The 16,001-nt window shown below is 38.5% G+C and overlaps 1 protein-coding gene across 3 annotated transcripts in view; it reads right to left on the bottom strand.

Annotated features, from left to right (window-relative positions):
• Positions 1–8,794, bottom strand: part of MIS18BP1 (MIS18 binding protein 1) — a 64,324-nt gene extending 55,530 nt beyond the window's left edge. The window contains exons 1-2 of one of the 3 annotated variants that reach the window (XM_082452079.1): positions 7,091–8,794; positions 1,109–1,740 (exon numbers count right to left, since the gene is read on the bottom strand). In XM_082452079.1, the coding sequence (XP_082308205.1) occupies positions 1,109–1,649 (541 nt within the window). In that variant the 5' untranslated portion in view covers positions 1,650–1,740; positions 7,091–8,794. Of the gene's footprint in view, positions 1–1,108; positions 1,741–6,730; positions 7,051–7,090 lie in introns of those variants that run through there. The other 2 variants (XM_082452078.1, XM_082452080.1) reach the window with 2 other exon arrangements.
• Between the last annotated feature and the right edge of the window lie 7,207 nt (positions 8,795–16,001).

The raw sequence follows: 16,001 nt of genomic DNA, 5'->3' as shown, positions 1-16,001 counted from the left end.
TTTTCAGTGGCCTTCAGTACTTCCTACTCTTTCTTCTAACTTCTAAATTTCAGGGTGCCCCAGGACTCATCCTTGAATGTTTTTTCTGTGTACACTTACTCCCTGATGATCCCATCGAATCTCATAGCTTTAAATACCATTTAGGTGCTAATGACTCACAAATGTATTTTTCACACCTGGACCACTTCCTTAAATTCCAACTAATTTTTTTCAAAAGCCTAATTCACAACTACACTTCAATTTTTAACAGACGTATCAAAATTGACATGACAAAAAACATAATTGCTGAGCCCCCAACCCCACTCCACCTCTGTCTGCCCCACCTCAGTTAAATCGTTCCAGTTGCTCGAGCAAAAAAAACCAAAACCAAACAAACAAATCACCCTATACCTCTTATATTCCACATCCAATCTCTAAGCTCATGCTATTGGCTCTTCCTTCAAAACATATCTGGAATTCAGCCACTCCTTATTATCTTCACTGCTACCACCTGACCAAGCCAACACCATCTCTCAACTGAATTACTTCATTAACTATTTCAAATTTTAAAATGTAAGTCAGGTCGTGTCATTCCTCTGCTCAAAACTCTCCAGTGGCTCCTTAATTTGTTCACAATAAAAGCCCAAACTCTAACATCCACCTATAAGGCCCTGCATTATCTGACCCTCTATTTATCCGCTCCTTCCCAGCTCTGTCCGCTCACTCCATGATAAACTCAAAGCTAGTCCAGATGCTTCTATTTCAGGGCATTTGTACCAGCTGAAGGATCATCCTTCCCCATTCAGTCCCCAAGATATCTGTATCTAGTGCCTCCTTCAATTTTTGGCTCAAATGCCACCTTATTGAAACATTGACCACCCCACTGAAAATTACAACCTCCTCCAACTCTCCCCATCATGCTTACTCTTTTTCTTTCCAGAACATTTTTCTTCTATTATACCCTAAAAAATACTTATTTGGTGATCTGTCTCCCAGCAACTGAATGTAAGCTAGCTTCACGAGGGCAGAGATTTTTGTTCATTTTGTTCACTGCTGTATCCCGCCCGAGTGCCTAAAACAGTATCAGACACAATAAACACTTTTTAAACCAACACGTAATAAAACTAACCTCTTAGTGAACTGTCTTCTGGCTGGAATGATGTGTTGTTTTCCTTTTCTTCACAGAGGTAGGTATGCTGTAATACTCCTTCCTCAGCTCCGTTAGGAGTGAAAATTTTATTACTTTCATTTTTTGGTGGTTCCAACAAACTGTTTCTTGATGCTTGTTCTTGCTTGTTCCGTAGTACTTTTTCTTTCATTCTTTGAAATATTTTTCCTGGTGATTCATAGCTTGCTTTATTTTTTAATCCATCCTTGTTGGGCTTTATAACACTGATATCAAGAGAACTGTTAGAGGCGGTAGCCTCTGCTAGCATGGTAGATTGAAATATATTTTTATTATTAAAAACTGTTACTTCTAGGAACTGACTCTTTTTATGGTCATTCCATTTTAAAGAGGACTTCTGATATTTCGCCAAATCTTTTATAGGAGTAAGTGTGCCTGAAGGAATGTTGTCAAAAAAGACTGCATGCATGGGCATATTTCTCCTCTGAGAAGATGTCTCTGAAGACAAGTGAATTCCTGGATGTTTCAAAGGTGTTGCAATCATCTTGATAAACAGTAGCAACAAATTTCCTCTAACAGAATATTCACTTAAACACAATTTTCAGGATAGATCTTCAGCAGGGGGCCAGAAGAACCTGTAGTTCAATGTGAAATCAACCTTTACCATGCTTTGGTACAGAAAAAGTTAAGTTTATTTGCTTTCCATAACAACATTATACTAATTAAAAGGTTTAATCGGTTCATAACAACACTGGATAATCTATAGCTCACAAATCAGACTAAGATTTTATATTTTTGTTAAAGCCTCATTTTACTATTTTTCAATGATAAACAGTTTGGCTTTTAAATTTACTTCTCTACGAAAAAGCAGCTTTCACCAAGGCTTCTACTTAATCGCTCTAGGGGCTGAATTTTGAATATGTTTTTGAAATTTATTTGAACCTCAAGTCCTGGAAGTTCCAATCTAATATTTGCATCAAAAAACATTAACTGACATTTGCATATGGCACTACATTAAGTTATAAAAGATTAAATTTCACCAATATGGTTTTTCCTTTTAGGCACTTAAATTTTAAGGCAGCAGCTACAATGATATATCCTAATGAAGGCTAAAAATCCATTCAATTTTTAAGTTAAATAATCTCCAATCCTGATTTTGTTATGCTGCAGAACATTTTAATTGTGAGGTTTCAGTTTAAAAAAAAACCCTCAAATCAAAAGTAAATTATATTCATTCTAATTTTCTAAACATTTACTGCTACTTAGAATTTTTAGAGGAAATCATGTATTTGGGCATACATGGTCTTAGACTTGTTTTAGCTTGCTTCTTACATATAAATTTTATTTCCCACACCTAGCAATTAAGATTCTAGGTGATGAACCATACAGTTACATTCTGTAATACCTGGTAAATTAACAAAATATTTCAACCTGAGGAGCTCGGAACTTGAAAATCTAGATTTACAGCATCTCTGATCACTGAATTTATAACTATTCCAACCAGTCTTTGACATCATATAAACATAAAAAGCCTATTTAAGAAAATACAAATGCAATCAGACCAAAGACATCAAGTATCTTTATCTACAGTAACTTCTGTGAGAAACAAATATGCAAGTTAAAAATTCATATACGAATTACCATTTTATCCGATAGTTTATAAGAGAAAAAAAGGAAATATTCCTTGATAACAAGAGCTGACAAAAAAGGGTTATCCTGGGAATGACACAAAAACCACAATTCAGCAAATATGTATTAATGTATATATTTATGCATTTGGCAATGTGCTAGTGACAGGAACGCTGTGCTGAGAGTTGTAATACTCACTAGCCATTCTCTTTAAGCTCTCAAAACAAAAATGAATAAACTGGGACAATTGCATGGAAAGAAGGCAAAGTATGTGCAGGTTTACACAATCTCAATTCCTTAGAACCTAATGAAATGCTCAGCAGGAAGTATAAACTGCAAATAAACTAGCAGAACTAAGAACAGGCCCAATCTGTAGCACAACAGTCCTCCCCCCACCCCACTTCTCCCAGGGGGGGATACATTATAAGACCCCCAGTGGATGCCTGAACCTGTGGATAGTGCCAAACCGTATATATACACTATGTTTTTTCCTTTACATACATACGTATGATAAAGTTTAATTTGTAAATTAGGCACAGTAAAGAATAAAATAAAACAATTATAACAATATACTGTAATAGGGACTTCCCTGGCGGTCCTGTGGTTAAGACTCCGCACTTCCAATGCGGCAGGGCGCGGGGTCGATCTTGGTTGGGGAGCTAGGATCCCACAGGCCACGCGGCACAGCAAAAATAAATAAAAAATAATAAAAAGTAATAAAAGTTATGTGAATGTCATCTCTCTCACTCAAAATATCTTATCGCACAAATTTAATGCCTTTCCAACTTAACTAAGCATTTATCATGCATTGTGGCTGTAAACTTTTGCAGTTTGGGGTGCAATAGCAAAACCTGCATGCATTTCTTTTTCCTTCTTTACAATTTTACAAATAGAAGATTCGGTTTTAACCCAGACCTTAACAACCTCAGCATACGATTTTTTTTCCTAATTAAGTCGGGAGCTTTCAACTTTTCACTTAAAGGAAGCACGTTACAGCTTCTCTTTGGCATATCCAAATTGCCAGCACCACTACTGTTGTGCTTTGGGGCAATTATTAAGTAAAATTAGGATTACTTGAACACAAGCACTATGATACCTCGATAGTCCATCTGATAACCGAGAGGGCTGCTAAGTGACTAATGGGTAGGATATGCTGGACATAGGGATGATTAACATCCCTAGCGGGACAGTGTGAGATTTCATCATGATACTAAGAAAAGCATGCAATTTAAAACTTATGAATTGTTTATTTTTGGAATTTTTCATTTAATATACTCAGACTGCAGTTGACTGAAGGTAACTGAAACTGTGGGCCGAGGAAAGTGAAACTGAGGGTAATGGGGGTGGGGGGTGGGGACTACTGTACATACACAGAACTGTTTTCATCTAAAGGCAGATAATTACAATCACAGTGAAAGTCTCCAAGAACCAGCACACAACTCCTCTCTTTCATCTTGCCCAACTTCTTCCTTCTCAATTCAAACATGTAGTAGGATTGAGAGGTGTGTAGTCAAGATTCTGAAAATCCCCAAATTCCACTCACCCTCCCCAAAAGATGCAGGAAGTTCCTCTTTAAATAAGAAAGAGAAGCACCTCTTTCTTATTTATGTGATAAAGAGCAACTCAATAGAGGCGAAAAGAGTTGCCAATAGTTGCCAGGTTTCAGTGCAGTTGGTGGAAAAGAGAAGGATATAGAGAAAAAAAAATCACCTAGGATCTTCTCTGACCATAGAGGCTTTGCAGAATAGATACAGAAGAAAAACAAAAAGCCACTGGGTAGAGGCCACTCAATAAACACCTGAAGCCCCATTCTCTTCCTAGTTAACAGAAAAGCAAAACAAAGAAAATAAATCATGATGCTCAGACTCCAGGACTGAAGAAGAGAAGGTGACTTCTAAAATGGTATGCTTGTGCCTTCATTAACTGCTTAAAACTATTGGAAAATCTAATAATTTATTCTGAAAACTGACAAATGCTGATGTACTAGGAAAAAAATGGCTATTTATTCAAAATAAATACTCAGGCGTGGGAAAATCATTATATAAAAAAGCTAGGGCTTCCCTGGTGGCGCAGTGGTTGGGAATCTGCCTGCCAATGCAGGGCACACGGGTTCGAGCCCTGGTCTGGGAGGATCCCACATGCCGCGGAGCAACTAGGCCCGTGAGCCACAATTACTGAGCCTGCGCGTCTGGAGCGTGTGCTCCGCAACAAGAGAGTCCGCGACAGTGAGAGGCCCGCGCACCGCGATGAAGAGTGGCCCCCGCTTGCCGCAACTAGAGAAAGCCCTCGCACAGAGACGAAGACCCAACACAGCCAAAATAAATTAATTAATAAAAAAAAAAAAGTACATTAAAAAAAAAAGCTAGCTATGAGCATTTATAGTATGTAAAAGGCAGGCTAAACAACTGTTATCATGGATATGATACTGAAAGTAACTTTTACTCTTCTTCCTAAGAAGACATGAAAAGTTCTAGGAATTTACTGTTGTGGTAATATTAATAATAATTATAATGGAATGGATCAAAACTCCCAAGGCACACTAACCAAAACTGGGAGATAGAAATGGGAAAAAAATGAGAGGAACAGTAAATTAACTGGCAAATTATACATTTGGGGGGAAAACACTGAGGGCCAATATAGATAACATTCAAAGAAACCAAATGAATCAATTTAAAGAAATGGTCAACACAAAAAATGGCCAAAGGACATTTATGGCAATTAATGGAATACAAAAGGCCAATAAATGAGTCAAAATGACACTCCATTTTACTAATAAATGAAGAGATGCAAATTAAAACAGTGAGACTTCTTATGCTTATCAGATTGGTAAAGATTAATTTCAAAATATAGGTGTGCATGCCATTGGTCAAGAAATTCTACTTAAAATTCTTTTTCTTATAGAAACATCTACATAAGAATGCAAATATATGTGTGGTGATAATAGTCAACATCTACTGCATATACATCAGATACTACTTAATCTTACAGCAATTCTTAAGAGTTAAATACTGTCATTATTCCCATTTTGAAGATGAGGAAACTAAGGCATTGAGTGGTTAAATAACCAGTCCAAGGTCCCACTTACAATGATTAAGAGCAGGACCTCAGTCTATCTGATTTCAAAGTCCAAGTTCTTAAACAGGCCCTATACAAGGATGTTCACTGAAGTACTGAGCTAATTAGAAACAATCTAGATGTCTACCAAGATAGGACAAAATTCTACTGTTCACTGAAGTACCGGGCTAACTAGAAACAACCTAGATGTCTATCAATATGGGACAAAATTCTGCTACATCCATACAACTGAATTCTATGTATTCAATAAAAGGATATACACACACACGCATATACTGACATAGAAAGTAGCTAGGATACACTAAATTTAAAAAGCAGCAGAACAGGACGTACAATTGAATTTCTGTAAAAAAAAAAAGTCAAAAATAAACAAACACATCCAGGAGCATAAGCATAGGGGAAAAAACCTGTGAGTATACCAAATTGTAAACAGCGTTTATCTTTGAAGAGCAGTGTTTATCTTTGATGAAGGGGCCTCCCACTACCTAAATAATTTTACTTACATCTGAAAATATTTGCAACTAATATGTAATTTATCAGAAGAAAAAGCTGGATGGATCAATTGTTTCTTTAGCTCTGTGGATGCTGGGTTCCAAGGTGAAGAATCGGGCAGTGACGCACACAATTCTCCTACTTGGTAATCTTCTAAAAAAAAATTTTTTTTTTCTAGAAGTGATTTTAGACGAAAAGCCCGGAGCGCTCACCATCGAAACGAATCTGAAGGAAAGTAGTCTACTCTCTTGATAACTACAGTAGACACGCAACAAATACACACCGAATGAATGAGTAGTTGTGATACCACAGCCAAAGCTAGAAATGTACAAAAGTCCGCGAGAGCCCGGAATGCTTAAGTGCTGAGACTCGCGGCGCCAGAAAGGACCGGAGGCAGGAGGCGAGAGAAGAGGGGCGGGGTGGCCGTACCTTGGGTGAAGGGCCTGGCATGGCGAGACGGCTGCAATCTGGGCTCGGCTTCGTGCTGGAGCGGGGTACCTGGGCGCCCCAAGACTCGCGCCTCTGGCCCAAGTCGGCCCCAGCTCGCAGCGGCCTAGCCCCAGGTGACGCTCACTTTCTCGGTGAGGTTCCCTAACACCTAAACAGCTTGGGAATTCAAATTTGAAGAGCCCGCCCTCCCAGCCAGCCCGGGATTGGCGCGCCCAGGAACTGCGTCACCGTGCGTCTCACTGGGACTCGAAAACTGGGGGCGGTCCCCGCTCCGCGTGAGCAATGCTATTTCCATAAAAACTGGGCAACCCCAAGCTGCCGCGGGTACTGGGCACGCACCTATAGTCGTCCTCGGACTTCGTTTCTTCTTCAGAGGTGCGCCAGCCCCACGTTCCGCCGCTCCTCCCGAAATGCTCTGAGGCAGGAAGGCCTACGTCAGACGTCGCCTGCGCGCCCTCGCGCTACTGCAGTTTAAGAAGTTTGGCCCTTCCCGGCTACCCTCCTGCTCTATGTGTGAAGGCTAACAGCTTTTGGTTAGCGGTTCCTTCCTAGTGTGAGGAAACAGCTTGGTGAATACGTTTGAGAGAGCTTTTAGTTTTCTCAGACCGTCAGATATTTGAGGCCGAGAAGGAACGTTTTGTTCTTAGGGGATAATGGACTGAATGCAAAGTTATACTTGGAATGGGATGTTTAGTTTGAGCTATTCCCCCAGGAAGTGTGATTTTTTTTTTTTTTTTAAACCTGATCATCTCGAATACTACTCTGGGTTGCGATGCAGTTCGTGACAGTCGCGTTTAGACTTATCCCTGCCTTAGGCTACTCCCAGTGATGCTCTACTCTGACTAACCACCGCGAAGTACTGTGTATCCTTCGCCTCAGAGCCCCGGCACGACGCGGTTGCTGGCTGGAAGCATTGTGTAGGGTGTCTTGTTTCAGTCTTGGCGGAGGAGGAGCCAGAGGAGTAACTAATGTTTTCAGCCTTAAATCCCTTTCAGCTCCAATCCTGCATCTTCTGTTCATGGACTCCGCCCCCCTCCCCCAGCAAGTCAGCATTTAGGACAGGAGAGTTTATTTTTTGCCTCATCCAAGAAAATTCTCAACATCCTGGAGTCATGTATCGCATTTGTCCGTTAAGACTGGACTGATGGATTAATTTTTTTAAAGTGACTTCTGCGATTCCCTCTTCTAAATCTTGTATCCACTAAGTCTTGTGCTCACCGAATATTCAGAATCTAAAATATAAATTTAAAACATCAAATGAATGCAAGTAAGGAAAAGAAACCAGTTGGGGGTGGGAGGAGGGAAGCAAATCATAGATCAAATGGAGTTTCTGTCTGTGCAGCATAATGAGAAAATGGCCGGACATGGATTTGCACCAAATTTATGGGAAAAACCAGACTTAAAATATATGTTTAGTGTCGTGTATGAAATACACTTTGTGAGATAGAGGGACTTTGAAAAGACAGGCATTCATACTTCAAAGTATCTGAAATAGAGGTATGAAAGGTTTCTGTTCCTGATGATGGAGATAGCCATGGCTCACACATTCAGCCAAAACAGGAACCTTGAAATATTAAGGGCAGACCCTCAGAATTACAGACTTTAATTTTTTTAATTAGGCACTTCTCATGTGAGAAATAACTAGGATCTAGCATGCTCCAGGGTGAACAGCAACAGAAATTTACAAAAGGTGACTAATAATTTTCCAAGGAAAACTGGATAACAGTTTGTGGATAAAAAGTGCAATGAAAAGACGTACAGGCCAAGGGATAATGTTCATCTGTCCAATGGGACATCAACATGCTGCCCTGGATGGATCCTCTAAGTTTGTGTCTGCCAGGAGACAAGCAGATGAGCTTCTTATCGTCACAGCCAGGCACCTGGGGTAACCTGTCCTAAATCTGCAACTCCTGGGAACACATACAGACCCACTTAGGGTCCAGAAGACAGACATAGGAGGAGAAGACTGGAATCCTCATGTTGTGTGGGAGTTGCTGCCAAGAGATCTGGGTCTGCTTAGCCTGGAAGAATATTCCTAGGACCATGGTAAGTTCCAGCAGGGGTACTAATTGACCATATAGCATTTTGAGGAGAATTATAAAAAAGATGCTCTTTCATCAAGGCTAGTGGTTCTCAACCAGGGATGATTTTGCACCCCAGGGGACATTTGACAATGTCTGGAAATATAAATGTCACAACTGAGAAGGGTGCCACTGGCAGCTAGTGAGTAGAGGACAGGAATGCTACGAAACATCCTATAATGCACAAGACAGCTCTTCCACTGCAAAGAATTATCAAATCTAAAATGTCAATAATGCCAAGGTTGAGAAATCCTACGTTTGGAAAATGTAGCCCTGAATTAGGATTTTAGTCACCTCTCACTCTCTCAGCTGTGTTCCCAATGTAAGACAAAACTGTGCAACCACTACGTCCTCTCTGGACTTAGAGGAGGAATGAGGATGGAGTCAACAGTGAGGTTATCGAGGCTTTTTAGAGGAGGAACCTTCAGTAGAAAAGCCTGCCAACGAGATTATTTTGTGATAGAGACAGTATACAAACACACAAACATATATAAACATACCGTTACAAATTGTAATAAGTGCTATGAAGATGTATCAGTTTGGGTCCTGCAGGAAGCTGATGGTGAGATGCAGTTAGGAGTATAAGAGATTTATTGGGAGATAAGGCCTGTGAAAGTTTAAAGGGGTGGAAGAAGAATTGGGCCTGGTAAATCTTCAGGCTTTGATGCAAATCATACATTTGTGAAAGAAAAAGGGAGAAGGAAGCAGAATTGGGCAGAGGGAGCCAAAGATTGCAATACAAATTGACAGAGTGTTGGCTAATGCAGTAGGGAGTTTTGGGGTAGCCCGTCAGAGGACTCCCGCAGTGGGCAGAAGTAGCAGGCCCTGAAATCCATCATTCTGGAGATCGGAAGAACATGCCTTGGCTCAAAGGCTTAAAAATTTTTTTTAGCTGAGATATAATTGACATATAACATTGTATTAGTTTCAAGTATACAACAAAATGATTTGAATATGTATGTATTGTGAAATGATCACCACACTATGTCTAGTTAACGTCCATTACTACACATAGATACAATTTTGTTTTTCTTGTGATGAGAACTTATAAGATCTACCCTTTTAGCAACTTTCAAATATACAGTTCAATATTTTTAACTGTAGCCATAATGTTGTAAATTATACCCACAAGACTTCTTTATTTTATAACAGAAAGTTTATACATTTTGACCACCTTCTTCCACCTGTCCAAACCCAACCCACACCTCTGGCAACCACCAATCTGTTCTTTGTATCTATGAGTTTAGTTGTTGTTTAATTTCACTATTAATTGTGAGATCATACAGTATTTGTCTTTCTCTGTCTGACCTATTTCACTTAGCATAATGCTCTCCAGCTCCATCCATGTTGTTGCAAAGGCAAGATTTCCTTCTCTTTTACAGCTGAATAATATTCCATTATATATATATACACCACATTTTCTTTATTCATTCATCCATCAGTGGACACTTAGGTTCTTTCCATGTCTTGCGTTTTGTAAATAATGCTGCAGTGAACATGGGGGTACAAATATCTTAGTCTTTTTTTATTTGGTTAAATACCCAACAGTGGAATTGCTGGATTATATAGTAGTTCTATTTTTAATTTTTTGAGGAATCTCCATACTGTTTTCTGTAGTGGCTGCACCAATTTACATTCCCTCCAGGGGCGCACAAGGGTTGTCCTTTCTCCATATCCTTCTCAACACTTACCTCTGGTGTGCCGCTTGTGGGATCTTAATTCCCTGACCAGGGACCAAACCCGAGGCCCCTGCAGTGGAAGCTCAGAGTCTTAACCATTGGACCGCCAGGGAAGTCCCATGACAACATTTCTAACAGGTGTGAGGTGGTAGCTCACTGTGGTTTTGATTTACATTTCCCTAAGGATTAGTGATGTTGGGCACCTTTTCCTATACCTGTCGGCCATTTGTATGTCTTCTTTAGAAAAACGTCTATTCAGTTTCTCTGCCGATTTAAAAATCATATTTGTTTTGCTATTGAGCTATGAGTTCTTCATTTATTTTGGATGTTAACCCCTTATCAGGTTTATGATTTACAAGTATTTTCTCCCATTCTGTAGGTTGCTTTTTCATTTTGTTGATTGTTTCCTTTGCTGTGCAAAAGCTTTTTAGTTTGATCTAGTTCCACTTGTTTATTTTTCCTTTTGTTGCCTTTGCTTTTGGTGTCAAATCCAAAAAATCATTGTCAAGAACAATGTCAAGGAACTTACTGCCTGTGTTTTCTTTTAGAAGTTTTATGGTTTCAGGTCTTATGTTCTTTAACCATTCTTTTCAGGTCTTTCACCATTTTGAGTGAATTTTTGTATATGGTGTAAGATAGTGGTCCGATTTCATTTGTGTGTGTGTGTGTGTGTGTGTGTGTGTGTTAGTTTTAGGTGTATAGCAAAGTGATTCAGACATATATATATTTGTATATATACATATTCTTATATATTATATAAGATTATTCAGATTCTTTTCCCTTATTGGTTATTACAAAATATTCGGTATAGTTCCCTGTGCTATACAGTAGGTCCTTGTTGGTTATCTACTTTATATATAGTAGTATGTATATGTTAATTACAAACTCCTAATTTAGCCCTCCCCCCCTTCCCCTTTGGTAACCATAAGTTTGTTTTCTATGTCTGTGGGTCTATTTCTGTTTTATATATAAGTTCATTTATATCTTTTTTTAAATTCCACATATAAGCAATATCATATGATATATGTCTTTCTCTGTCTGGTTTACTTCACTTAGTGTGATAATCTCTAGGTCCATCCATGTTTCTGAAAATGGCATTATTTCATTCTCTTTTATGGCTGAACAATACTTCATCGTATATATGTGCCACATCTTCTTTATCCATTCATCTGTGAATGGACATTTTTGTTGCTTCCATATCTTGGCTATTGTAAATAGTGCTGCAGTGAACATTGGGGTGCATGTACCTTTTGGGATTATGGTTTTCTCCAGATATATGCCCAGCAGTGGGATTGCAGGACCATATACTAACTCTAGTTTTAGTTTTTTAAGGAACCCCCATACTGTTCTCTATATTGGCTGTACCAATTTACATTTCCTCCAACAATGTGGGAGCGTTCCCCTTTCTCCACACCCTCTCCAGCATTTATTGTTTGTAGACTTTTTGATGATGGCCGTTCTGACTGGTGTGAGGTGATACTCATTGTAGTTTTGATTTGCATTTCTCTAATAATTAGTGATGTTGAACATCTTTTCTTGTGTCTGTTGGCCATCCATATGTCTTCTTTGTAGTAGTGTCTGTTTAGGTAAGTTGCTTCATTGGCAAATATTTTCTCCTGTTCTGAGGGTTGTCTTTTTGTCTCATTTATGGTTTCCTTTGCTGTGCAAAAGCTTTTAAGTTTCATTAAGTCCTATTTGTTTATTTTTGTTTTTATTTTTATTACTCTAGGAGGTGGGTCAAAAAAGATCTTGCTGTGATTTATGTCACAGAGTGTCCTGCCTATATTTTCCTCTAAGAGTTTTATAGTATCCGGTCTTGCATTTAGGTCTTTAATCCATTTTGAGTTTATTTTTGTGTATGGTGTTAGAGAGTGTTCTAATTTCATTCTTTTACATGTAGCTGTCCAGTTTAACCAGCATGACTTATTGAAGAGGCTGTCTTTTCTCCATTATATATTTTTGCCTCCTTTGTCATAGATAAGGTGACCATAGGTGCGTGGGTTTATCTCTGGGCTTTCTATCCTGTTCCATTGATCTATATTTCTGTTTTGTGTGCCAGTATGATACTGTCTTGATTACCGTAGCTTTGTAGTATAGTCTGAAGTCAGGGAGTCTGATTCCTCCATCTCTGTTTTTCTTTCTCAAGATTGCTTTGGCTATTCGGGGTCTTTTGTGTTTCCATACAAATTGTAAAATTTTTTGTTTTAGTTCTGTGAAAAATGCCAGTGGTAATTTGATAGGGATTGCATTGAATCTGTAGATTGCTTTGGTTAATATAGTCATTTTCACAATATTGATTCTTGCAATCCAAGAACATGGTATATCCTCCATCTGTTTGTGTCATCTTTGATTTCTTTCATCAGTATCTTATAGTTTTCTGCATACAGGTCTTTTGCCTCCTTAAGTAGATTTATTCCTAGGTATTTTATTCTTTTTGTTGCGATGGTGGATGAGATTGTTTTCTTAATTTCTCTTTCTGATATTTTGTTGTCAGTGTATAGAAATGCAACAGACTTCTGTGTATTAATTTTGTATTCTGCAACTGTACTGAATTCATCAATGAGCTCTAGTAGTTTCCTGGTAGCCTCTTTAGGAGTTCTGTGTGTAGTATCATGTTTCTGCAAACAGTGACAGTTTTACTTCTTTTCCAATTTGAATTCCTTTTATTTCTTTTTCTTCTCTATTGCAGTGGCTAGGACTTCCAATTTCACTCTTTCGTACGTGGCTGTCCAGTTTTCTCAGCACCATTTATTGAAGTCAAAGGCTTTATTAGATCCTGAAGTCCATGCAGTTAAAGTCTGTCAGATAGCTGTACTCTTCATAGAGCCATGACACTCTTTCATGAAAGGAGATTAGAATTGCACACTTCCATGCCTATCATAGGAGGATAGTTAAAAGGTCATAACAGAAATTTCTTTTCCTTTTTAAAATAACATATTTATTTATTTATTTATTTGGCTGTGCCAGGTCTTAGTTGTAGCATGTGGGATCTCTTTTTTTGTTTTTTTTCTGTTTCTTTTTTTCTTTAACATCTTTATTGGAGTATAATTGCTTTACAATGGTGTGTTAGTTTCTGCTTTATAACAATCAGCTATACATATACATATATCCCCATATCTCCTCCCTCTTGCATCTCCCTCCCACCCTCCCTATCCCACCCCTCTAGGTGGTCACAAAGCACTGAGCTGATCTCCGTGTGCTCTGAGACTGCTTCCCACTAGCTATCTGTTTTACATTTTGTGGTATTTATAAGTCCATGCCACTCTCTCACTACATCCCAGCTTACCCTTCCCCCTCCCCGTGTCCTCAAGTCCATTCTTTATGTCTGCATCTTTATTCCTGTCCTGCCCCTAGGTTCTTCAGAACCTTTTTTTTTTTTTTTAGATTCCATATATATGTGTTAGCATATGGTATTTGTTTTTCTCTTTCTGACTTACTTCACTCTGTATGACAGACTCTAGGTCTGTCCACCTCACTACAAACAACTCAGTTTTGTTTCTTTTTATGGCTAATATTCCATTGTATATATATGCCACATCTTCTTTATCCATTCACCTGTCGATGGACACTTAGGTCGCTTCCATGTCCTGGCTATTGTGAATAGAGCTGCAATGAACATTGTGCTACGCGACTCTTTTTGAATTATGGTTTTCTCAGGGTATATGCCCAGTAGTGGGATTGCTGGGTCATATGGTAATTCTATTTTTAGTTCTTTAAGGAACCCCCATACTGTTCTCCATAGTGGCTGTATCAATTTACATTCCCACCAACAGTGCAAGAGGGTTCCCTTTTCTCCACACCCTCTCCAGCATTTATGTTTGTAGATCTTTTGATGATGGCCATTGTGACTGGTGTGAGGTGATACCTCATTGTAGTTTTGCTTTGCATTTCTCTAATGATTAGTGATGTTGAGCATTCTTTCATGTGTTTGTTTGCAATCTGTATATCTTCTTTGGAGAAATGTCTATTTAGGTCTTCTGCCCATTTTTGGATTGGGTTGTTTCTTTTCTGATATTGAGTTGCATGAGCTGCTTGTAAATTTTGGAGATTAATCCTCTGTCAGTTGCTTCATTTGCAAATATTTTCTCCCATTCTGAGGGTTGTCTTTTCGTCTTGTTTATGGTTTTCTTTGCTGTGCAAAAGCTTTGAAGTTTCATTAGGTCCCATTTTTTAATTTTTATTTTTATTTCCATTTCTCTAGGAGGTGGGTCAAAAAGGATCTTGCTGTGATTTATGTCATAGTGTTCTGCCGATGTTTTCCTCTGAGAGTTTGATAGTGTCTGGCCTTACATTTAGGTCTTTAATCCATTCTGAGTTTATTTTTGTGTATGGTGTTAGAGAGTGTTCTAATTTCATTCTTTTACATGTAGCTGTCCAGTTTTCCCAGCACCACTTATTGAAGAGGTTGTCTTTTCTCCATTGTATATGCTTGCCTCCTTTATCAAAAATAAGGTGACCATACGTGTGTGGGTTTATCTCTGGGCTTTCTATCCTGTTCCATTGATCTATATTTCTGTTTTTGTGGCAGTACCATACTGTCTTGATTACTGTAGCTTTGTAATATAGTCTGAAGCCGGGAGCCTGATTCCTCCAGCTCCGTTTTTCTTTCTGAAGATTGCTTTGGCTGTTCGGGATGTTTTGTGTTTCCATACAAATTGTGAAATTTTTTGTTCTACTTCTGTGAAAAATGCCAGTGGTAGTTTGATAGGGATTGCATTGAATCTGTAGATTGCTTTGGGTAGCATAGTCATTTTCACAATGTTGATTCTTCCAATCCAAGAACATGATATATCTCTCCATCTGTTTGTATCATCTTTAATTTCTTTCATCAGTTTCTTTTAGTTTTCTGCATACAGGTCTTTTGTCTCCTTAGGTAGGTTTATTCCTAGGTATTTTATTCTTTTTGTTGCAATGGTAAATGGCAGTGTTTCCCTAATTTCTCTTTCAGAATTTTCATCATTTGTGTATAGGAATGCAACAGATTTCTGTGCATGAATTTTGTTTCCTCCTACTTTACCAAATTCGTTGATTAGCTCTAGAAGTTTTCTGGTAGCATCTTTAGGATTTTCCATGTATAATGTCATGTCATCTGCACACAGTGACAGCTTTGCTTCTTTTTTTCTGATATGAATTCCTTTTATTTCTTGTTCTTCTCTGATTGCTGTGGCTAAAACTTCCAAAACTATGTGGAATAATAGTGGTGAGAGTGGACAACCTTGTCTTGTTCCTGATCTTAGTGGAAATGGTTTCAGTTTTTCACCATTGAGAATGATGTTGGCTGTAGGTTTGTCATATATGGCCTTTATTATGTTGAGGTAAGTTCCCTCTATGCCTACTTTCTGGAGGGTTTTTATCATAAATGGGTGTTGAGTTTTGTTGAAAGCTTTTTCTGCATCTATTGAGGTGATCATATGGTTTTTCTCCTTCAAGTTGTTAATATGGTGTATCACATTGATTGATTTGCATATATTGAAGAATCCTTGCATTCCT

This window comes from Balaenoptera physalus, assembly GCF_965194825.1.
Source record: "Balaenoptera physalus genome assembly, chromosome: 2".
Classification (NCBI taxonomy): Eukaryota; Metazoa; Chordata; class Mammalia; order Artiodactyla; family Balaenopteridae; genus Balaenoptera; species Balaenoptera physalus.
Note: the sequence above shows the minus strand (reverse complement) of the source record. Positions and strands in the feature narration are given on the sequence as shown.